The 25,498-nt window shown below is 41.9% G+C and overlaps 1 protein-coding gene and 1 long non-coding RNA gene across 3 annotated transcripts in view; one reads left to right on the top strand and one right to left on the bottom strand.

Annotated features, from left to right (window-relative positions):
• Positions 1–25,498, top strand: part of kcnh1a (potassium voltage-gated channel, subfamily H (eag-related), member 1a) — a 121,481-nt gene that overhangs the window by 32,734 nt on the left and 63,249 nt on the right. For both annotated transcript variants that reach the window (XM_083544593.1, XM_083544594.1), the window contains exons 5-7: positions 3,922–4,040; positions 4,976–5,368; positions 6,836–7,265. In XM_083544593.1, the coding sequence (XP_083400719.1) occupies positions 3,922–4,040; positions 4,976–5,368; positions 6,836–7,265 (942 nt within the window). The remainder of the gene's footprint in view (positions 1–3,921; positions 4,041–4,975; positions 5,369–6,835; positions 7,266–25,498) is intronic.
• The window catches only part of LOC310727965, a 60,864-nt gene that overhangs the window by 2,704 nt on the left and 32,662 nt on the right, over positions 1–25,498 (bottom strand). The window lies entirely within an intron of this gene.

The raw sequence follows: 25,498 nt of genomic DNA, 5'->3' as shown, positions 1-25,498 counted from the left end.
CAGATTTACAAATAACCATAGAATTGCATATAAAAACAGTATGCTCAGCTACAGACAGGCACTAAATGCTGCTAGAGCTGAGCACGTGAGCAAACTCATAGAAAACATTCCATAAAGTGCATCAACATAAAGTGCATCAGGTGCAACCTAGTGCAAACAGTGCAGACAAACAACACAAGATAAGACACAAAACCAAGATAGCACCGACCAGTAAACCTACTGTATACTTTGGTTATACAGTACTGTGAACTGTAAAAACTATACCCGGGAGTGAATATAAGAAACACAATGTAGTGCAAAAAAAACAGAAGCAGTCAAGAGGTGCAAAAGACAACATGTAAACAGTGTAGTACATTATATAATATAATAAAGTTGAATGTGCAAAAAAAATATAAACAATATGTAAACAATATAATAGTCAAAGGTGCAAAAGACGGCATGTAAACAGTAATACAGTGAAAGGTGCAAAAAACAGCAGTTAAAGAGTGTAGTACAGTCAAGTATAAATAATAATAAATAGATGATGGTGGAATGGATTGAGATGAGTGATGAGTGTGTGTTAAGTGTTGTACAGTCCAGTCCAGGTTGTACAGTTTGATAACACACATTTGAATGGGTGTGGGTGTGTGTGTGTGTGTGTGTGTGTGTGTGTGTGTGTGTGTGTGTGTGTGTGTCAAGTCAAGTCAAGTCAAGTTTATTTGTATAGCGCTTTTCACAACAGACATTGTCTCAAAGCAGCTTTACAGAAAACAACAGTGAAGGTGAAAGGTGTGCGTTTGTCCCTGATGAGCAAGCCGTGGCGACAGTGGCAAGGAAAAACTCCCTTAGATGATATGAGGAAGAAACCTTGAGAGGAACCAGACTCAAAGGGGAACCCATCCTCATATGGGTGACATCAAGAGTTTGGTCATAAATCTTTCAACAATACAGAACAATTTGTGATCATCATAGATCCAGCATCATCTTCTCCATGCCAGGGCCTTTAAACACTCGGCATCTACTTCTCCATGATCATCCATAGGTCCATAATCTTCACGAGGTGGGACGTGACTGGAGCTGGCCAAACCTCAGGATGCCTCGGGATGGGGAGAGAAAGAGAAGCAGTGGAGAGGAATTAGCGTAGCTGCTGTTCATGATATTAACAGCACAAGTTGATAATGTGCATGTAATCATATATTCTGTGTGTGTGTGTGTGTGTATGTGTGTGTGTGTGTGTGTGAGGGTTCCCTTTCATTTCTGTGTATTAAGTAGCCTGATGGCTTGCGGGAAAAAGCTGTTGCACAGTCTTGATGTGGCGGCCCGAATGCTTCGGAACCGTTTTCCTGATGGCAGGAAGGTGAAAAGTGTGTGTGACAGGTATGTGTGGTCGTCCACAATGCTGTTTGCTTTGTGGATGCAGCGTGTGGTGTAAATGTCCATGATAGAGGGGAGAGAGACTCCGATGATCTTCTCAGCTGTCCTCACTATCCTCTGTAGGGTCTTGTGATCCGAGACGGTGCCGCTCCCAAACCAGGCAGTGATGCAGCTGCTCAGGATGCTCTCAATGATCCCTCTGTAGAACATGGTCAGGATAGGGGGAGGGAGATGGGCTTTCCTCCTTCTTAAGAAGTAGAGATGCTGCGGGGCTTTCTTGGTGATTGAGCTGGTGTTGAGTGACCAGGTAAGGTTGTCCACAAGATGAACACCAAGGAATTTGGTGCTCTTGACGATCTCCACTGAGGCTTCTGGTTGGAGCATGTATTGATTGTCTTGGAGATGGTCACATCATCAACGCACTTGCTGATGTAGCTGGTCACTGATGATGTGTACTCCTCAAAGTTGATGGAATTGCCATTGGTTGCAGCCTCTCTAAACATGTCCCAGTCAGTGCACTCAAAACAGTCCTGAAGAGCAGAAGTAGCTTTTTCTGGCCAGGTTTTCACCTGTTTAAGAACCGGTTTAGAGCATCTGATGAGCGGTCTGTATGCTGGAATAACCATAACAAAGCAGTGGTCTGAGTATCCGAGATGGGGGTGGGGCTCCGCACGATACGCGCTGGGGATGTTTGTGTAAACAAGATCCCCTGTGTTCGCTCCTCTCGTTGCAATGTCCACATGCTGATGGAGTTTAGGGAGTACAGTCCTGAGATTCACATGGTTAAAATCTCTGGCGATAATAAACAATCCGTCGGAGTGAGCATTCTGCAGGTCCCTAATAGCACAGTAGAGTTCACTCAGTGCCTCCTTAGCATTAACAATGGGAGGAATGTACACTCCGACAATGTAAACAGTGGTAAATTCCTGTGGAAAAATAAAAAGGTCTACATCTAACAGTCACGAACTCCACTAGTGATGAGCAGTAGCGTGAAACAAGCACAGAGTTCTTACACCATTCCGTGTTGATATAAACACACACACCACCACCGAGTCTTACCGCACAGAGCTGTGTTTAGCCCATCTAGCTGGATGCCGGCTTCCCGAACTCCAGAACAAGAGTCTCCACGGACTATGACGTTTGCGGATGATATTGTGATTTGTGGTGAGAGTCGGGAGCAGGTGGAGAAGAGCCTGGAGAGGTGGAGGTACGTGCTGGAGAGAAGGGGAATGAAAGTCAGTAGGAGTAAGACAGAGTACATGTGTGTGAATGAGAGGGAGGGCAGTGGAGGGGTGCAGTTGCAGGGAGAAGAGGTAAAGAAGGTGAAGGAGTTCAGGTACCTGGGTTCAACAGTGCAAAGTAATAGAGTGTATTAGAGAAGTGAAGAAAAGTGTTGCGGCAGGGTGGAGTGGGTGGAGGAGAGTGATAGCAGGAGTGATTTGTGATAGAAGAGTATCTGTCAGAGTGAAAGGGAAAGTTTATAGTACTGTGGTGAGACCTGAGATGTTGTATGATTTAGAGACAGTGGCAGTGAGGTAGCTGGAGGTAGCTTCGCCTCCTGTTTTCTTTGTCTCTTGTGTGAAGATATACACTGTACAGTATTTTAAGTATACAGTAATGTATTAACATTTTACTTCATTTTCTGATTCATAATTATAATTTTTTTTTTATAAATTTCCATATTTAAACATAAAACTCCATAAAAACACTTCCCTATAAGTCGCCATGGCTTGTTCAACAGGGATAAATGCACACCATTCACCTTAACTGTTGATTTCTGTAAAGCTGCTTTGAGACAATGTCTGTTGTGAAAAGCACAATAGAAATAAACTTGACTTGACTTGACCTATAAGTGTTTTGGTCTATGGTGCTCTTCGTGGGAGACCAGGAAAATCAGGCAAACTAATTAGTTATGTTGCAAATTAAATTCCATGATAAACCTGTGCACGAGATTCCAATCACGTTAAAGCGACTGATTACTGTATATATATTTTAGGGAACCACCAGCCACGCCTCCCTTCTACACTCAGCACACTCGCACAGCCCTACCCTCCTACTAATCACCTTCGCCTGTCTCCAGGCTACTGTCCCCTTCATAAGGCCCCCATTTCCACTCGCTCACCGTCTGATCTACGGTTTACACTGGTGATCATCCCTGGACTTTCCACATTACGGATTACACCCGGTGCCCGGTTTGTGCTTATACTGAAGCTTCTGCCTCGTGTACTGAGACTAATAAATCGTTTGCCCGTACTCTGGTTTCTGAATCTTGATCCATGCGTGATTTTATATATATATATATATATATTTTCCCATGGAATGCACTACAAAAACCTTAGTATCTAAAAGTGGGGATACAAAACCCACAATGCACTGCTGCTTTTTAAGGCAGGTAGTGTGAGTGTGTGTATGTGGGAAAACATGAATGATGTAATTTAGGACGCATCCTCAGTGAATTTATGATAGTGAAACACTTATGCCATACCTATACACTGTTCTGAAATGCATGTAGTTGAGTGTGTTTGAGTGTGCTAACAGTGCTATTTGTATGTGCGTGTGTTTGTGTAGGTTGGGGAAAGTTTGCACGCCTTACCAGAGCCCTGACCAGCAGTCGAGGTGTTCTGCAGCAGCTTCAGCCTACTGTCCACAAAGGAGAAAATGTTCATAAACACTCTCATCTGACCGAGGTGACCATTTTTGATCAGATCCATTATTCACGAATTGCAGGTAATTTTGTAGTTGTAAAGTTACTTACAGTGGTCCACCTGTTACTCTTCACAAAATAAATTAAAATTTTCAATCATTGCTTTATCAATCAAAGTAAAGAGAACACTACAAGAACTCCACAGAACAGATGTGCTTTAACTGTTTGTGTATTAGTCATCCTTCATCAGCATCACTATGTCTAAGAGCTTGTATCTGTGTTCATTCATCTGTCCATTCACCTGACCAAGATTCCCATAAACACAATTTCTCAAAGATTGAGTGTTTGAAAGTGTAAACATTGTAAATGGTTACCGTTATAAACAGCAGGTGAACTACCGGTAATAAATTCTGTCTTTAATATCTTCCCATTTGAGGCATTGCGTTGTTGCGTTCAGATCTACAATTAAAATCGTTACTTTTTATCATCTTATTGATCCACCTCCTCCTTCAATCTCCTCCCTGATTGCTGAAAAATTTGCCACATAGCTAATTGTGAGTCTAGTTAAGGAATCCCAAATCCTGTCCACTTATCCAATCTTTATATATATATATATACATATTCTTGCCTATCTATAGTCTTAGTCCTTCTCTCTTACCCCTAAGCACTTCCAAGCTCATAACCAGTTTTCAATACATAACACTCCACAAACACTCAGGTTTGTGTTAATACATTTTTTTGGGCTCCTTTAAATTGTTTTTTGAAGAAGTTTGTGGTTTAGTACCATGCAGTTTCATGAACATGTGTTTTAAGAATAAGATGAAACCATTATTTGTTTACACTTTAGCACAATGAAATAGTTTTCTTTCGTTTTTTTTATAGAATGCACAGCACTTCTCTGTCAAATGCTGTTAATCTGAATGTCCGTTACTGTACACCTGCCATTTATGCAAAGGTTTTACTTTACCACATGTCTAGGTGCTGCAGCTTGGCTCTGACATCTTGCCTCAGTATAAACAGGAGACACCGAAGACGCCACCACACATCATCCTACACTACTGCACCTTTAAGACCACATGGGACTGGGTGATCCTTATCCTCACCTTCTACACAGCCATCATGGTTCCCTACAATGTCTCCTTCAAGATTAAGCAGAACAATGTAGCATGGCTGGTGATTGATAGCGTAGTGGATGTCATCTTCCTGGTAGACATCATCCTCAACTTCCACACCACATTTGTTGGACCTGCTGGTGAGGTCATTTCTGACCCCAAGCTTATTCGCATGAATTACCTGAAGACGTGGTTTGTCATTGATCTGCTGTCCTGCCTCCCCTATGATGTCATCAATGCCTTTGAGAATGTTGATGAGGTCAGTTGCTTTTTTCCACTCTGGAAATTCTCTGTGAGTCTTGTCTTGTTTAACTGTTAACTGCTCTACAAGGGTTAGGGTTATCTAGCAGCAAGATACTGGTTTTGTATCTTGCCGCTCATTTTGATGTCTACATTTCTTCACTGTTCTGATATTAAACTATAAACCTCTGTGCTTCCGGCCATAGCTTTTGTAGGTGCTCTTGCCCTACGGTCTCTACTGTACAGACAGATCATTTGGGGTTTCATCATGTTGCCTTTAGGCCATATGTGTATCACATCTGTGTGTAAAAAATAAATGTTTTAGACCTCAAAATCCCAGTAAAGTTTAACAACACATAATTTGTGTGTTTAAATTGGTAGAATCCCCTTTTTCTGTTGTTTTAAGAATTCTGCTAATTGGTAGATCAGTACTTTATAGTTAGCTTGCTAATCAAAAAGTTATGATAATCAAACTCACAGTTTTCAGCATTCTGAGTTCTTAGAGCAGTTTCAGAAAGTGAGAGACATTTTAGAACTCAACAATTGTTTCTCTGTCTCTGTCTGCAGCCTGGTGATATTTTTACACACACACATTTTACAAGCAGTTGGACTTCACACACTAACGGCTTATAATAAATAAAAAATCACAATGTTGGGTTAAGAACATATTATTATAACATAAGTATTTTTAAACATGGACAATATACACAAGGACAAACAATGCATTTTTGTTTCAAGAAACACACACACACACCTCACAGCGCCTAGAAAAGAATAAACAGAAGGACATTAACTCTAGGGGAAAAAGAATCGTGTTCTTCACCAACATCTACAAACAAACATCAGATAACAAAAAAAAAAAACCACAAGTTTAATACTATTAATAGTAATTTTTCCTCAAAACAGTAAACCAGATTTAGAAATCAAGTGGGAGAAAAATAAATAAGTAAAAAAGAAAATTCTTACACAATCTTTAAAAAGTAGTTGGGTGTTTAAAAAGAATCCTGTTGGTTTGGAAGCACTTAGGTGTTCTTCTGCACATTCTTTCATAAAACCTTATTACCGCTTTATCCGTGTAAAGCTGCTTTAATTCAATGTCCACTGTGGAAAATGCAATACAAATAAAAATTAAATTGTCTGCATCACCTCAGAGAAGCAGTTTTTGCTGCTCAGAAATCTGTGAAGGGTTATAAGGCCTACAAATGTTAAACACAGTATTAAACAAGGATTCTTTACAATATATATTTTTATATATTTTTATCTTTCCTTACTTACCTTCTGTGTTTCTATAGATATAGATAACTCAACCTCATGCTGTATTTTATATATGCATTATACAGTATATTCCTCTCAAATCTTTCTCTCTCTGTTTCTCTGTATTTCTCATTAATGCTGCACGTTCTTGCTTACATTCTGCTCATTTGGTTTTATACTTTACGTTGCCTCACTTTTTATATCTTTGTTTTTGTCTATTTTGGTGGCTTAGGGCATCAGCAGTTTGTTCAGTTCTCTAAAGGTGGTGCGTCTGCTGCGTCTGGGTCGAGTGGCACGTAAACTGGATCATTATATCGAATACGGCGCCGCGGTACTCATGCTGCTAGTGTGTGTGTTTGGTCTCGCTGCACACTGGCTCGCATGTATTTGGTACAGTATTGGGGACTATGAAGTCATTGATGAGGAGACAAACGTGGCACGGAAGGACAGTTGGCTGTACATGCTGGGAGAAACAGCAGGGACACCATACCGCTTTAATGCCACAGGCACGGGCAGGTGGGAGGGTGGCCCCAGCAAGGACTCAGTTTACATCACCTCTCTGTACTTCACCATGACCAGCCTGACCAGCATCGGCTTTGGCAACATCGCACCCACCACTGATGGAGAGAAGATCTTTGCTGTGGCTATGATGATGATTGGATGTAAGTAATAAGAGGTTTGCATTTTTATAATTTTGATGCATTCAGGCTACATACTATGTATGGTCATTATGATAATGATGATCCTTGAATGAATCTTTGCGCAGTATTGAGTATCAAAGTAAATCTCATGTATTAGGTCCTATATGCCAATGTGGCAAACTCCTGACCTTCATCATGGTCCTGATGATCAGACATGAGAAGAAGGTAGTTCTGAGAAACTATTTTCCATGAGGACTATGGAATATCATTTTGCATAATTTTCTTATACAGTGGTACCTTGACCTACGAGTTTAATTTGTTCAGTGGCCGAGCTCGTATCTCAATTTGCTCGCACATCAAATCAATTTTCCCCATTGAAAATACTTAAAATGGCATTAATCCGTTCCAACCCTCAAAATGCCACCCCGTTTTTATGTTTCATGTTATTAAATTAGGAAAATACATTTCTGAATAACAAATCTTTTATAAAAACATAATAGAAAGAGTATGTAAAGATATAATAAAGTTTTATGCAGTGTATTTACTGTGGAGATGACTATTTGAGCTAACAAAAACGCCGGTGGAGGGGGGCGGGGGGGTTCGATAAGTGGAGGCGGAGGGGAAACTAATTTTTTACTATCACTACTGTACACTATGTATCCCTAAACTTTTATTTTTTACTATTTCTTCATTTTTTCACAATCTGCGCTTTCTGGCTTCGCTTCACCATCTAGCAGCGGTGTCTCGAGCTCGTACCTCAATTTTTTGCTCGCATAACAAAGCAAAAAATCTACTGAGTGACCGCTCGTACCTCGGACCATAAAATTTTATTTGATTTGATAATGGGCAACATTAAACCTAAGATAAGAACTCCAGATTGAGTCTATTTGCTTGTTCTGAATTACTAATGTTTTAGGAGAAATAAGGACCTGCTCATTTCTGCATGTTTAGACCACAAGCTCAAGATCTTCACATAGGATATTTTATTACTGTTAGGCTTCTTGAAAGAAGAAGTGAATTGTTGATTTTCACCCTTAATCCTAGTAGACACAAAGGTTATTACCTTGTTAATGAAGAAATAATTATTAGAGCTTTAAATACACACAGGTGTTTTTGTGTGGTCTTGGTGTTATGATATTGGTATAGATTTCCGTGCGGTTTTCTGACCATGCTGCTAGTGTGTGTGGTGACTTACTGCTTATATGTTTGTAATTAAGTATGAAACAGCAGATCTATTCTCTATACAGTGGTTGTGTAAATGATAACAGACAAGGCAGTTTAATTTAATAAAATTCATGTTTATTTGTATGGCAATTTTAACAATGTACCTTTACAGGAAAACAGCCCCAAAGCATGATGTTTCCACCCCCATGCTTCACAGTAGGTATGGTGTTCCTTGGATGCAACTCAGCATTCTTTCTCCTCCAAACATGACAAGTTGAGTTTTTACCAAAAAGTTCTATTTTGGTTTCATCTGACCAAATGACATTCTCCAATTCTCTTCTGGATCATCCAAACGTTCTATAGCAAACTTTAGACAGGCCTGGACATGTACTGGCTTAAGCAGGGGGACACGTCTGGTAGTGTGTTACTGATGGTAGCCCTTGTTACTTTGGTCCCAGCTCTCTGCAGGTAATTTACTAGTTCCTTTGTGTGGTTCTCGGATTTTTGCTAAACGTTCTTGTGATCATTTTGACCCCACGGGGTGAGATCTTGCGTGGCGCCCCAGATTGAGGGAGATTATCAGTGGTCTTGTATGCCTTCCATTTTCTAATAATTGCTCCCACAGTTGATTTCTTCACACCAAGCTGCTTACCTATTGCAGATTCAGTCTCCCAGCCTGGTGCAGGTGCTACAATTTTGTTTCTGGTGTCCTTTGACAGCTCTTTGGTCTTGGCCATAGTGGAGTTTTGAGTCTGACTGTTTGAGGTTGTGGACAGGTGTCTTTTATACTGATAACAAGATCAAACAGAAGCCATTAATACAGGTAACAAGTGGAGGACAGGGGTGCCTCTTAAAGAAGAAGTTACAGGTCTGTGAGAGCCAGAATTCCTTTTTTGTGGGTGACCAAATTTTCCACCATAATTTGCAAATAAATTCTTAAAAAATCAGACAATGTGATTTTCGGGATTTTTTTTTTAACTTTGTCTCTCATAGTGGAAGTGTACCTATGATGAAAATTACAGGCCTCGCTCATCTTTTTAAGTGGGAGAACTTGCACAATTGGTGGCTGACTAAATACTTTTTTGCCCCACTGTAAGTACCGGAAACTGTCCACTCCCTTCACTGGGGTCCCGTTGATGTTTAGTGGTTGGTATGACTGCTCCTGCTTCGTGCTGAAGTCCACTGTCAACTCCTTAGTCTTGCTGACATTCAGGAGAAGGTTTTTCTCCTGGCACCATCTCTCCAGGTTTTTAACCTCCTAGGTAGGCCGTCTCGTCATTGGTGGAGATCAGGCCCACCACAACAGTGTCGTCAGCAAATTTGATGATTGTGGTGGAGTTGGAAGTGGCCACGCAGTCATATGTGTACAGTCAGTAAAGCAGGGGTCTCAGAACACAACCCCGGGGAGCTCCAGTGCTGAGAGTAAGGGTGGATAAGGTGTGTTTTCCCACCCGTACGGCTTGTGGTCTGTCTGTCAGGAAGACTAACCCTAACCCTAGAGATCCAATGACACAGCGGCAGGCTGAGTCCCAAGACCTACAACTTAGAGGCGAGTGTGAAGGGAATTATCATGTTAAACGCTGAAGTGTAGTTCACAAACAGCATTTTTGTATAATTCCCTTTTCTGTAGTCCAGGTGGCTCATCATAGTGTGGAAGTGGACACACTGGTAGTGATGCAGTGATGCAGAGACTTCATCACTGCATCACATCCAGACACACTGGACCCTCTACAGTTCACGTACCGCCCGAACCGTTCTACTAAGTATGCCATTGCTCATCTCTTCCACACTATGATGAACAATGGAGTCCTCAGTAGAACGGTCTAGTGATGAAGTCTCTGAACAGTCTCTTAAAGCACTTCATCACTACTGAGGTCAGGGCTACAGGGTGGTAGTCGTTGAGGCAGGCGGGCTGGGGCTTCTTCAGGAAAGGAACAATGGTGGACTGTTTAAAGCATGAGGGGGCTACAGACTGTTCAACATCTTAGTGAACATCTCAGTGAACATCGGTGCTAGCTGGTCAGTGCAGGCTTTCAAAACCTGACCTGTGATGCCATCTGGTCCTGCTGCCTTCCTGGTATTCACTCTCTTAAATGCCCTTCTCACTTCATGCTCCAAGATGGTGAACGTGTATAGCTCTCCGGCTCTCTCGGCGTGCATGCTGTTTGTGTCGCTAGCGTGGTTAGCTGCAGCCTCGAAGCAAGCATAAAAGATGTTTAGCTCGTTCTGGAAGATGCTGTTCTGTAGTCCGTGATTGTTCTTAGTCCCTGCCACAGGCTCCTAGAGCCACCATGTTGCAACTGTGTCTAGTTTCCTACCGTAGCACCGCTTTGCATCCTTCACCGCTCTGCGAACACTGTAAGCCGCAGCCTTGTACTCGTCCATGTCCCCGGTGGTAAGCCCCATGTTATAGGCAGCTCCAATTTAGTTTTCCTCCATTTTCTCTCCAGATTACGGGCTGTTCTCTTGAGGGCATACATATGACTATTATACCAAGGTGCAGGTGTTTATTAGCAGTTATGTGTTTAGTGAGAAATTGAGATAAATCAGGCAGGTTATTTATGAATCTGTTCTTAGTGGTCAGAAAAATAGTCCTACCAAGTCGATAACGTGGTGAAACACGGCTAATCTGCTCTACCGGTAGTGTGTACAGTATGAGGTAATGATCTGTGATGTCATCATTCTGAGGTAAAATATCAGTGACGTCTGCTCCGTGGGATATTATTAAGTCTAGTGTGTGGTTAAAGCGATGAGTTGGTCCGGTGACATTTTGTTTAACCCCAAAAGAGTTTAATAAATCGACAAATTATAATCCAAGGGCATCCTTTGCATCATCTACATGAATATTAAAATCTCCTACAAGCAGCACTTTATCAAAATTGATCAAGAGGTCTGATAGAAAACAAGCAAACACTTGAAGAAAATCAGCGTCTGTATTTTATAATCAATGCGAGATTTAATTGGGAGCCAGTGTAGACTGATTAAAACAGGGGTGATGTGGTAATATTTCCTAGATCTAGTGAGGACTCTAAAAGTACAATTTTAAGAACGAGCACTTCAAATGATTTAAAGCTGAATCCTAATTTCTGACTAACATTGAGAGGCACTATAAATGGTTGCTACACCACCCCCACGACCAATCTGACACATATAAACATATCCTGATGGTGTCGACTCGTTTAGACCCATATAATCCCCTGGTTTAATCCAGGTCTCAGTGAGACATCGAGATTATTATCTGTGATCATCTCATTTACAATCAGTGCTTTGGGTGCAAGTGATCTAATGTTTAAAAGATCAAACTTTAGAACTTTGTTGTGATTGTTTATCTGGCATTTTTCAGTTTTAACTGTAATAAGATTATTTCTGGATCTTGTGTATTTAATTCTTGGTTTTACTACACGAGGAATAGATACGGTTTCTAAAAATTGGGCTGTGTGTGTACTTGTAACTATTAAACTTACAATTACAGGGGTGATGTGCTCATATTTTTTTTTAGATCTAGTAAGGACCCTTGCTGCTGCATTCGGAACTAAATTAAGTACTAGATTCTGGGTGTTTCCTGGTTCAAATGCCGATTGGTCGCGGGAAGAAGCTCCTACTCATTCTCTCTGTATTTGCTTTCAAAGAGCGGAAGTGCTTCCCTGAACGTAACAGAGAAAAGTGTTCATTGTTGGGATGGCTGAGGTCTAGAGCTACTGGGTGTTATTCGATGAGGCAGGTGGGCTGGGGTTTCTTTGGGACAGGAACAATGGTGGAGTGTTCCAGGGAGAGGTTGTGTGACTCTTTTCTTTCTGTAGTGCCGCTTTGCTTCCTTCACCACTTTGCTCACACTGTAAGATGCAGTCTTGTACTCATCTTTGTCCCCGGTGGCGAGCCCCATGTTGTAGGCAGCGGAGCATGAACTCAGAGCATCGCGGATAGTTTTATCCACCCGCGGCTTCTGGTTGGGAAACGTTCTGATGGTGGTTTTCTTTACAGTATCATCCGCTAGTTTCCCGATAAATCCGGAAGATGGAAGCATGGTCTGCTTTCCCAAACGGTGGACATGATTGTGGCTTGTAGCTGTTCTTAAATTGTGTGTAGCAGTGGTCCAGTGTCCTTTCACCCCTGGTGGGGCAGGTGATGTGCTGTTGGAAGTTTGGCAGTGCGCGCTTGAGGATGGCACTATTAAAGTCCCTCACCACATTGAGCACCGCGGCCCGAAGCTGTGTAGCGTAAGTGTCTCGTTGTATGTTCCATATCGCAGTGTCAGTGTCCCCTTGAGGTGGAAAATAAACATACAATAACATACATAAACAAACATATTCGTCGGACATTTGCCCAGGACGAAGGATCACATGCAGCTGCATGAGTTAATAGCAGAGACAACATAGACATAAAAACATACAGGACAAGAGATAGAACACTACATAGTACATGAAACATACACCACATTTCAGAAAAATGAAGGACTCCTAACATATATGCATTGACTGATAGTGGAGGTTGAAAAGGTGGGTCTTAAGCCTTGATTTAAATTCAGTCAAAGTGGTAATTGTTCTGAGTGCAATGGGTAAGGAGTTCCATAGTATTGGAGCAATGACAGAAAAGGATCTGCCACCCACAGAGGATAGACGGTATCTAAGTACACAAAGAAGTTCAGAATTTGAAGACCAGAGTGATCTTGATTTAACATAGGATGAGAAAAGATCGGAAAGATAGTGAGGGGAAAGAGCATTTAGTGCCTTATAAGTGAGGAGTATGATTTTATATTTTATGCGAGATGAGACTGGCAGCCAGTGAAGATCAAATAATATAGGGGTAATGTGGGCAGATTTTTTTATTGGAGGTTAACATTCTGGCAGCCGAGTTTTGTATGTACTGTAAACGTGAGATTGAGTGAGCTGATAGACCAGAGAAGAGTGAATTGCAGTAGTCGAGACGGGACGTAATCAGAGCATGTACTAATGTTTCGGCATCATTTCTGCAGATGAAAGGTCGCAGTTTGACAATGCGTTGTAAATGAAAAAAAGATGTTTTGGAGAGGCTGCGAATATGGGCATCAAAGGATAGTGAGGGGTCGAGTATGATACCTAAATTTCTAACAGTAGCTGAGGGGAAAATCGTAGTAGCATCCAGATCAAGACTAAAGTCCACAGAGTTGTTTTTTATTAGAGATGCGGGACCAGTTATCAGAATGTCGGTTTTACCCAGATTCAAGCTAAGAAAATTTGAGTGTAGCCATTATTTTAACTCGCTAACACAAGAGGAGAGTGAGGATTTTACATTCACAGAATCTGGTTGACAAGCAGTATATAACTGAATATCATCAGCATAACAAGGTTCGGGTTGGTACTTTAAATGTTGGTACTATGACGGGTAAAGGGAGAGAGATAGCTGATATGATGGAGAGGAGAAAGGTAGATGTGTTGTGTGTTCAGGAGACCAAGTGGAAAGGGAGTAAGGCCAGGAACATTGGAGGTGGGTTTAAACTGTTTTATCATGGTGTGGATGGGAAGAGAAATGGTGTAGGGGTGATTCTGAAGGAAGCGTACAGTAAGAGTGTAGTGGAGGTGAAGAGAGTTTCTGATAGGGTGATGATCGTGAAGGTGGAAGTTGAAGGGATGATGATAAATGTCATCAGTGCCTATGCTCCACAAGTTGGCTGTGAGATGGAGGAGAAAGAAAGATTCTGGAGTGAATTAGATGAAGTGGTAGATGGTGTACCTAGGAAAGAACGATTGGTGATTGGGGCAGACTTTAATGGGCATGTAGGTGAAGGGAACAGAGGTGATGAGGAGGTGATGGGTAGGTATGGTATTAAGGAGAGGAATGTGGAAGGGCAGATGGTGGTAGATTTTGCTAAAAGGATGGAAATGGCAGTGGTGAACACGTATTTTAAGAAGAAGGAGGATCATAGGGTGACGTATAAGAGTGGAGGAAGGTGCACACAGGTGGATTATCTTCTGTGTAGGAGATGCAACCTGAAGGAGATTGGAGACTGTAAGGTGTTGGCAGGGGACAGTGTAGCTAGACAGCATCGGATGGTGGTCTGTAGGATGGTTTTGGAGGCGAAGAAGAAGAGGAGGAAAGTAAGGTTTGAAAGAAGAATAAGATGGTGGAAACTGAAGGAGGAAGAGTGTAGTGTGAGGTTCAGGGAAGAGGTCAGACAGGGGCTTGGTGGTGGTGAAGAGGTGCCGGATGATTGGGCAACTACTGCAGGAGTGATGAGGGAGGCAGCTAGAAAAGTACTTGGTGTGACATCTGGAAATAGAAAGCAAGACAAGGAGACGTGGTGGTGGAATGAGGAAGTGCAGAAGAGCATTAGGGGAAAGAGGTTGGCAAAACAGAAGTGGGATCGACAGAGTGATGAGAAAAGTAGGCAGGAGTACAAGGAGATGCGGCAGTAGGTTAAAAGGGATGTGGCGAAAGCCAAGGAAAAGGCATATGAGGAACTGTATAAGAGGTTGGACACTAAGGAAGGAGAAAAGGATTTATACCGATTGGCCAAGCAGAGGGACCGAGCTGGGAAGGATGTACTGCAAGTTAGAGCAATAAAGGATGGAGAGGGAAATGTGTTGACTAGTGAGGAGAGTGTGTTGAGAAGATGGAGGGAGTATTTTGAGCAGCTGATGAATGAGGAAAATCAGAGAGAGAGAAGGTTGGAGGATGTGGAGTTGGTGAAGCAGGATGTAGATAGGATTAGTAAGGAGGAAGTGAGAGCAGCGATTAAGAGGATGAAGAATGGAAAGTCGGTTGGACCAGATGACATACCGGTAGAAGCGTGGAGATGTTTAGGAGAGATGGCAGTGGAGTTTTTAACCAGATTGTTTAACAGGATTCTGGAAGGGGAGAGGATGCCTGAGGAATGGAGAAGGAGTGTGCTGGTACTGATCTTTAAGCATAAGGGAGATGTGCAGACCTGCAGTAACTTCAGGGGAATTAAGTTGATCAGTCACACCATGAAGTTATGGGAAAGAGTAGTGGAAGCCAGGCTGAGAGAAGAGGTGACCATCTGTGAGCAACAGTATGGTTTCATGCCGAGGAAGAGCACCACAGATGCCTTTTTTGCTTTGAGGATGTTGATGGAGAAGTATAGAGAAGGACAGAAGGAGCTGCATTGTGTATTTGTGGATTTAGAGAAAGCGTACGACAGGGTGCCGAGAGAGGAGTTGTGGTATTGTATGAGGAAGTCAGGTGTGTCAGAGAAGTATGTGAGGGTGGTGCAGGACATGTATGAGGACAGTGTGACGGCAGTAAAGTGTGCAGTAGGTACGACAGACTGGTTCAGGGTGAAGGTTGGACTGCATCAAGGATCGGCCCTGAGCCCTTTCCTGTTTGCAGTGGTGATGGACAGGTTGACGGACGAGGTCAGACAGGAGTCTCCCTGGACTATGATGTTTGCAGATGATATTGTCATTTGTGGTGAGAGTAGAGAGCAGGTTGAGAAGAGCCTGGAGAGGTGGAGATATGCGCTGGAGAGAAGGGGAATGAAAGTCAGTAGGAGTAAGACAGAGTACATGTGCGTGAATGAGAGGGAGGGCAGTGGAGTGATGCGGTTGCAGGGAGAAGAGGTGGAGAAGGTGGAGGAGTTCAGGTACCTGGGGTCAACAGTGCAAAGTAATGGAGAGTGTGTTAGGGAAGTAAAGAAAAGAGTGCAGGCAGGGTGGAGTGGGTGGAGAAGAGTGACAGGATTGATTTGTGATAGAAGAGTATCTGCAAGAATGAAAGGGAAAGTTTATAGGACTGTGGTGAGACCTGCAATGTTGTATGGATTAGAGACAGTGGCATTGAGTAAAAGACAGGAGGTGGAGCTGGAGGTAGCAGAGCTGAAGATGTTGAGGTTTTCGTTGGGAGTGACGAGGATGGACAAGATTAGAAATGAGTTTATTAGAGGGACAGCACATGTAGGATGTTTTGGTGACAAGGTGAGGGAGGCGAGATTGAGATGGTTTGGACATGTGCAGAGAAGGGACATGAATTATATTGGTAGAAAAATGCTGAAGATGGAGCCACCAGGTAGGAGGAAAAGAGGAAGGCCAAGGAGGAGGTTCATGGATGTGGTGAGGGAAGACATGCAGGTAGTTGGTGTAAAAGAGGCAGATATAGAGGACAGGGTGGTATGGAGACGGATGATCCGCTGTGGCGACCCCTAATGGGAGCAGCTGAAAGAAGAAGAAGAAGATCATCAGCATAACAATGATAACTAAAACCATGTCTACGAATGATGTTGCCAAGCGGCTAAATGTACAGAATTAATAGTAGTGGGCCAAGAACAGAGCCCTGTGGGACACCCTGTTTAAGTAAGACAGTAGGAGATTTGGAATTGTGTATGGAGATGTGATATTGCCTGCCTGTGAGATAAGAGGAAAACCAGGATAGTGCAGAGCCTGATATGCCTAATTCCGCTAATTGTGAAAGTAAAATCTTATGACAGACAGTGTCAAAGGCAGAGCTGAGGTCTAATAACAGAAGTATACAGAGACTACCTGAGTCTCCAATGAGTAAAAGATCATTAACAACCTTTACTAGCGCGGTCTCCGTGCTATGCTGCTGGTGGAAGCCAGATTGAAAAATATCAAAGAGGTTGTTACCAGCTAGGAATGACTGCAGCTGAGAGGCCACAGGCTTTTCCATGATCTTCGATACAAATGGCAGGTTGGAAATAGGGCGGTAGTTGGATAAGTCTGCCGGGTCCAGATTAGTCTTTTTGAGTATGGGAGTAACAGCAGCAGTCTTAAGTGACACAGGTACAGTAGCGGAGATAAATGACATATTAATAAGGTGGTAGATGGGGGCAGAAATCGCCGATGTACAGTCTTTTAGCAGGAAAGTAGGTGCAGGATCAAGAGTGCATGATGAGGAGTTAGATTTTTGTATTAGCTCAGTGATTAAAGAGGAATTGGTTATGGCTAGGGTTGTCATAGAATTAATATTCATGGATATTCGGTGCAACCCAGATGAAGATGGGTTTCCTCTTGAGTTTGGTTCCTCTCAAGGTTTCTTCCTTATGCCATCTCGGGGAGTTTTTCCTTGCCACAGTGGCCACTGGCATGCTCATCAGGGACAAACTTACTTATGAACAACATATTCACTTTTAATCACCACATTATCTGTGTAAAGCTGCTTTGAGACAATGTTCATTGTTAAAAGCGCAATACAAATAAAAATTAATTGAATTGAATTATAGTAAAAAAAGTGATGGTTTATTTACAGTGAACAAGAGTTGAACAGAATATATTAAAAGAATATAAAAAGAAACTAGAGTGAAAGTAGAGTGGATGTTTGTGTGTATGAAAGACTGGAATGCTAATGTTGTGTATGTGCACCCACATCGCCACACTTTGTCACAGGGAGATGTCAGCAAATGGAGGTGATGTTTAAAGATGAGGTAATGTTTGGGGGGGTAGGTGGTGTTAAAAGACAAAGGTGGTGTTTGGGGATGGAGGTGGTATTTTGGGATGAGGTGGTTTTAGGAGATGGAGGTGATGTTTGGGGGTCAGGTGGTATTTTGGAATGAGGTTGTGTTAGGAGATGGAGCTGGTCTTTGGGAATGTAGGTGGTGTTAGAAGATAGATCTGTTGTTTGGGGATGGAGGTGGTGTTATGAAATATAGGTGGTGTTTGGGGGTGAAGTTGGTGTTTAGGGATAGAGGTGGTGTTTTAGAACAAGGTGGTGTTTGGGGATGAAGGTGGTGTTTGGGACTGAGGTTGTTAGGAGAATAAGATGGCGTTTGGGGGTGGAGGTGGTGTTAGGAGATAAAGGTGGTGTTTGGGGATAAAGGTGATGTTAGGAAATCGATCTGGTGTTTGGGGATGGAGGTGGTGTTTTGGAATGAGGTGGTGTTAGGAGATGGTGGTGGTGTTTGGGAATGAGGTTGGTATGAGATGGAGGTGGTGTTTGGGGATGGAGGTGGTGCTTGGGAATGAGGTTGTGTTATTAGATGGAGCTGGTGTTTGGGGATGGAAGTGGTGTTAGGAGATAGAAGAGGTGTTGGAAGATGGATATGGTGTTTGGGAATTAGGTTGTTAGGATATAAGGGTGGTGTTTGGAGATGGAGGTGATGTTTGGGACTGAGGTTGTTAGTAGAATAAGGTGGTGTTTGGGGATGGAGGTGGTGTTAGGAGATAAAGGTGGTGCTTGGGAATGAGGTGGTGTTAGGAGATGGAGATGGTGTTTATGGTTAGAAGTGGTGCACTACAACACTTTAAACTCTGTACTCGCACAGCACAGTGCACTTTACATTATATTTTATACCACACCATACCGCACACGGACACTTTACACCACACCATACCGCACACGCACACTTTATGGACAATTACAAAACCACCTTAAATTGTTTACGTTTACGCCATAAGCATATTCTGTATATACATCTTTTTTCTCATATATATCTCATATATATCTTTATATATTCTTATATTTTATATAGTTTTATACTTTATTTATATGCCTTTTTTTTCTTTCTTTTATTTTTCCCCCCATTTTTGTTTTATTTTTCTCCCCATTCTATTCCTTCATGCCGGACCGTCATAAAAAGCATTTCACTGCATGTCGTACCCTGTATGTATGTGTATGTGACAAATGAAAATTTAATATGAATGAATTGAACAGGACCAAGAATAAATAAAAATTTGATTTGATTTGTTAGGTAATAGATCTGGTGTTTGGGGATGGAGGTAGTGTTTTGGAATGAGGTGGTGTTAGGAGATGGTGGTGATGTTTGGAGATGGAGGTGGTGCTTGGAAATGAGGTTGTGTTAGGAGATGGAGCTGGTGTTTGGGGATGTAAGTGGTGTTAGGAGATAGAGGAGGTGTTAGGAGATGGAGGTGGTGTTTGGAGATGGGGTGGTGTTAGGAGATGGAGGTGGTGTTTGGGAATGAGGTTGTTAGGAGATGAGGGTGGTGTTTGGAGATGGAGGTGGTGTTAAGAGATGGAGGTGGTGTTTTGGGATAGAGGTGGTGTTGGGAGTTACAGATGTATACAGATACAATACAGATGTATTTAAAAATTGATTGCATGAACCTTTGCATAACCAAATCATTTTTAAATAGTCATGAATTCCTAATAATGTGGGGTTTTGTGTTGAATCCATCTTTTCTTATACAGTAGTGCACGCACGCACGCACACACACATTTTTTACTTGAGATGATTTAGATTAAGTTTCTGCTTGTCTCTCCTTAACATCAATGTTTTTTCATTAACTTATTAACACTTCTGAGGGCAATGTCCTGATAATTATGTTCTCGTTAGATTCCTGCAAGGTCCTTTGCTTAACGGCTAAATTGTAGCTGCTAAAAGATTAGTCTTATTTCTAGCAGTTGTGAGGAGTTCTTCAGTGTCCATAATTTTCAGTTGCCTAGCAACAGTCTCCTAATGACTTTACTCATGTAAGTGTATTGTGTCTTTGTCACTTTGGCTATAGGATTCTAAATGTTATGTAAACTCTGAGATTACATTTGTTTTTATTTACACCATGCGGCAGCAAATTACTGCTGGAAGAACATACTTCATACTTTTGTGTCTATTACTTTTGTGTGTCTATTTTGATTAATGTGTGTTAGCTAATGTTAATGTAGGGTCATTACACAATTAGTAAAAAAATAGTAATAGTAAAACAGTGAGTCTAAAAGTTGGTGTGTGTTGGTGTGCTACTTACCAGCTTATTATCAGCTAATTTGCAGCATCAGTCTTGTTTTTATATCAAATGCTACAGCTTACAGCAATGATGTGTGTGTGTGTGTGTGTGTGTGTGTGTGTGTGTGTGTGTGTGCGTGCGTGCAGGCTTTACTGATTTGTATCCTAGCCTCGCTCTAGCACAGAATTTCTATTCACAAACATCCACTGGGAAAGTTTCACCATGACAAACTGCTTACTTCTAACAATTAACACGTCAGGAAACCTAAAGCAGACTGAATACGCTCACTCATTCTCATTCTGTCTCACTCTCACTCTGTCTTACTGTCTCAGTGCTCGCTGTCTCACTTTTACTCACTACTATTCTCTCACTATTACTGTCTCACTTTCTCACATTGTCTTACTCTCACTCTGCCGCATGCTCACACACTGTCTTACCCTGTCCCACTCTGTCGCTGTCTTAGTCTTCCCCGCTCTCACTGTGTCTCACTCAGACTCTCTAACTTTATCTGACTAGCTCTCTGTCACACTTTTACTTTGTCTCACTCTGTCCAACTCTCACTTTCTCACTTTGTCTTACTGTCTCACTTTAGCTTGGTTTAACTGTCTCACTTTGTCTCACTTTCACTGTCAAACTCTTTGTTCGACTTCTTGTTGTTAGTCTAGGGTTTGAAGCTGTAACATTCATACTGTGGTCATTCTGTGGATAGGCAGGGGAACAGGACACGCAAGCCAAATATAATACAAAAGGTTTATTCAACCATGGGGAAGGAAGTGACAAATTATATACAATATTTACATATTGTACATAAATAATCCCACAGGAGAGAGGGGTGGGGAGTGGCGCTAAAAAAAAGAACACAATAAAACAAACCCAACTAACTCAGTATAAACCACTAACCTAACTCTAAACAAAGCGCCTCTACACACCCTAGCTTACCTACGCTAAACTACCCAAAAATACATAAGCAGCGCACACTTCTAGCTAGTGTCTCTATACATAACAGCGTCTACGTGTTGCAAGATGTAAGTCACGTGACATACTACCTGCCCAACACTCCTGGGGAAAATACAAAGGTTGTTATCAGAATATAAATACTCATGAAACAGGCAAGATAACAACAGACCGCTTCAACAAGGTGCAAAACAAAAGGTGCTCTCCTGAACATTCCTGCAGTCCTCTTTTTAAACCCCAGCAGCAAACCGGATTGGCCACAAGAGCAGTCACGTGACAAACAATGATTACCTCCCCAGCCAATAGCAGTCCAAACAGGGAGGAACCTTAAGAGAATGACAGGAAGGAGAACCAATAGAGAGAGAGAAAAAAAAATCCCACACAAACGGACATCTACTGGGACGTAACACTTCCACCCTTTAAGAACCAACTAGTTTGGTGACATCTTCAAACCCTCGATAGAGCATCTGCGAAAACATTCTCAGATCCCTTTTTGTGTCTAATTTCCAAATTATAATTCTGGACTATTAGAGACCACCACATTAAACGCTGATTCTGATTATACATCCGAGATAGAAAAACAAGAGGGTTATGGTCAGTAAATACGATGATGGGTAAACTACTGGATCCGATATATACCTCAAAATGTTGTATAGCAAGCAACAATGCAAGAGTTTCCTTCTCAATCGTGGAATAATTTAACTGGTGTTTATTAAACTTTCGTGAAAAGTAACTAACAGGGTGATCTATACCATTCATATCCTCTTGTAGGAGAACAGCGCCAGCTTCAGCAGCGCTCACATCAATTTCCAGTTTAAAACCTTAAGAAAGATCCGGAGCCAGAAGAACAGGGGTATTAGATAAAAGAGTCTTTACACAATCCATCGCATACTGACACTCAACGGACCAATCAAAAGATTTAGACGGGCTAAGCAATGCAGTAAGAGGGCTGACAATAATCGAGAAGTTCTTACAAAAGTTTCGATAATAGCCAGCCATCCCCAAAAATCGTCTCAATTCCCTACGAGTTGTAGATACAGGAAATTCGGAAATAGCCGTGACTTTGGCTTCTACAGGTCACACCTGTCCCTGACCCACCTCTTGGCCAAGATAAGTAACCGTAGCTTGGCCAAATTCGCACTTAGCCAAGTTAAGCGTTAGATTAGCGTTTGCAAGATGCTCGAACACTGTTCTCAACGAACTCATGTGTGATGTCCAATCTGCAGAGTAAATAACAAGATCGTCAAGATATGCATTACAATTAGGTACACCTGCCAATACTATGTTCACGAGACGTTAAAAAATGCACGCGGGTGCATTTTCGGAGACCGAAAGCCATGGCAGTATACTGAAGAAAGTTATCAGGGGTTACAAATGCAGAAACTTCTGATGCTTGGGAAGTTAAAGGGACTTGCCAATAGCCCTTTAACATATCAAGTTTACTCGCAAAAGAGGCAGATCCTATATTATCGACACAGTCCTCCATACGGGGTAATGGATAACTGTCTGACACCGTTACTGCATTCACTTTATGGAAATCTGTACAAAACCTAAAAGTACCATCTGGCTTAGGAACGAGTAAACGAGGTGAACTCCACGGGCTATAACTGTGCTTGGCTAGACCAGTCTCTAGTAAATAATTTACCTCCTGACGCATTATGGATCTCTTTACTGAATTAACACGATACACGTGTTGTTTAATCAGACGGGCACCGTTTACCTTAATGTCATGATACAAAACATTCGTAAGTTTAGGAACATCACTAAACAGACAGTTAAAGTCAGAAAGTAATTTAACAATGTCTGCTTTCTGGTCAATAGACATATGATGAAGAAAAGAATAAAAATCTCCTAACATCTCAGAATTTGTTAACCTTGCACATTGCTGAGGAGCATTACGCAGTCCTACGCCATCCTCGTTAGCACCGGACACATCGGGGGATGAAATCTGCTCCACGGTTACAGCAATAGAAGAGACGGCTGGTCCTTTAGTCTGTTCCGAAGCTTTTTCTCCTGCATTCTCCCTAGCATAGTAAGCTTTTAACATGTTTATGTGGCAAACACGCGTTTGGCGTTTTCTATCAGGTGTGTGGATCATATAGTCGGTTTGGCTTATTTTCCTTTTCACTACATAAGGACCATAAAAACGAGCAGACAAAGAAGATCCGGGAACTGGTAAACATACTAGTACCTGATACGGTCATACCTGAGCTTCATGCCCTTCTGCGCAATGATTAGGGATTCCTTAGCAAGCGAGCAAGCAGCATGCAAACGATCACGAAAATTACTTACATAATCCAGAACGTTCGTTTTCGGACCGGAATCAACTGACAACATTTGTTCTTTAAGAATTTTGAGCGGCCCTCTTACCTGGTGACCAAAAACCAGTTCGGCTGGGCTAAACCCAAGAGATTCTTGTACGGTTTCTCTTACAGCGAATAAAACCAGAGGAACTCAATCATCCCAGTCTCTAGCTGTCTTCAAACAATATTTTTGTAGCATTGATTTTAATGTCTGATGAAAACGTTCTAAACAACCTTGGGACTCTGGATGGTACGAACTTGAAACACAATGAGTAATCCCCAAAGACTGCAATACTTGTTTGAAAAGCTTAGATAGAAAATTCATGCCTTGATCACTCTGAACAATTTTTGGTAGGCCGAACGTAGTAAAGAACTTCACTAAGGCCTTAATAATAACAGGACTGGTGATCTTTCTTAATGGTATTGCCTCCGCAAATCTAGTAGCTATACACAAGATAGTTAACAAATACTGGTTACCCAATTTTGTTTTTGGCAACGGCCCAACACAGTCTACCACCACATGTTCGAATGGTTCACCGATGGCTGGTATGGGGACCAGTGGAGCAGATGGAATAACTTGATTCGGCTTCCCGGCCAATTGACAATCATGAAAAACACGGCAATAATTTGCCACATCCTTTTTTAAACCTCGCCAAAAGAAGTGTTTTAAAACTCGATTGTACGTCTTTGTAACTCCAAGATGTCCCGCAAGTGGATGATCATGCACTAGAAATAAAACATGCTGGCGATAAGGAGAAGGAACAACAATTTGATACACCGCATTCCGATCTAAATCCGTATCCGTTTTAGACGACCATTTTCTCATCAACATGCCATTGTCCATGAAATAGCCAACTTTCTGGTCTTTAATCACATCAGAAGAAACAACAGAATTAAAATTAAGAACAAGAGATTTGTCCTTAATCTGCGCAGCAATAATTTCTTCTCGAGACAAAGACAGCTTTGACAATTCTACATCAGTCACAGCTACTTTAGAACTCTTTATATTCTCTTTTTGTTCTTCAGATACAACAGCTTTTTCAGGGTTCCCGTCAGAAAAAAGTGGAAGAATAAACGAATTAGACAAATCGACTACATCACCCATTTTTCGAGACTGAGCGCGAGTAACCGCACATGCAGGAAAAACATCAGAGTTAGTCAAATCCTCTGACTGACAAAAAACATCAGGTTTATCAACAACCTCTAAAACAGGCATTAGTTTTCCACCTGCCAAGTCATTCCCAAGGATAAAGTCAACACCGGTACATAAGTCGCACTGCAGGTGTACTCGGTGCAATGGCACTTTTACGCAACCCATCTCAATACCCTTTACGATGACACTCAAACCACAGGAGGTATCCTCAGAAAAATTTTATTTCTCCGCCACAATAAATGACTGCATCGCACCTGTGTCTCTAAGCATTTTTATTTCTTTCTGATCCTCACTATTACCAGTCAAAGAAATGAGCCCTTTGAGAATAAACGGAATGTAACTGTCATCAATCCTTTCTTCACAAGGCACAGCAACGGCTGAGTTAAGGGATTTTGCAAATCCAACACTTTTAGGTTGGGATTGCGTTTTCTTACGTTTTGAAACCAAACAATCAGCTATTACGTGACCAGATTTATGGCAATAAAAGCACTCACGATTCTCCCGAGATCGCGGTGGACTGGAGTTAGAACGGAAAGTTTGTGATTGGAGAGAAACAGACTGAGTTTTCTCTGCGCGCAGGGAAGAAAAAACTGTTTTATGCGTTAAAACGAACTCGTCCGCTAACACGGCTGTATGTGACAAAGAAGTTACTTTTTGTTCGTTCAGGTAAACTACAACACGTTCCGGCAGACAAGTCTTGAACTTTTCTAGCAAAACAAGTTCTCTCATCGAGTCGAAATCTTTCACTTTGCTAGCAGTGCACCACTTATCGAACAGAATTCCTTTTTCTCGTGCAAACTCTACAAAGGTCTGTGTAGAATTTTTTTTAAGGCCCCTAAACTTCTGCCTATACGCTTCTGGAACTAGCTCATATGCACGAAGGATAGCAGATTTTACGGACTCGTAGTTTAAACTCTCCTCTAGCGATAAGCTAGAGCAGACTTCCAGAGCTTTACCAAACAATTTACATTGTAACAAAAGTGACCAAACATCTTTAGGCCATCGAAGGGAAGTAGAAATTCGCTCGAAAGCATTGAAATAAGAATCTACTTTAGA

Source organism: Silurus aristotelis (genome assembly GCF_946808225.1).
Source record: "Silurus aristotelis genome assembly, chromosome: 6".
NCBI lineage: Eukaryota > Metazoa > Chordata > Actinopteri > Siluriformes > Siluridae > Silurus > Silurus aristotelis.
The sequence above is the reverse complement of the archived record's forward strand: the minus strand, read 5'-3'. Positions and strand labels throughout refer to the sequence as shown.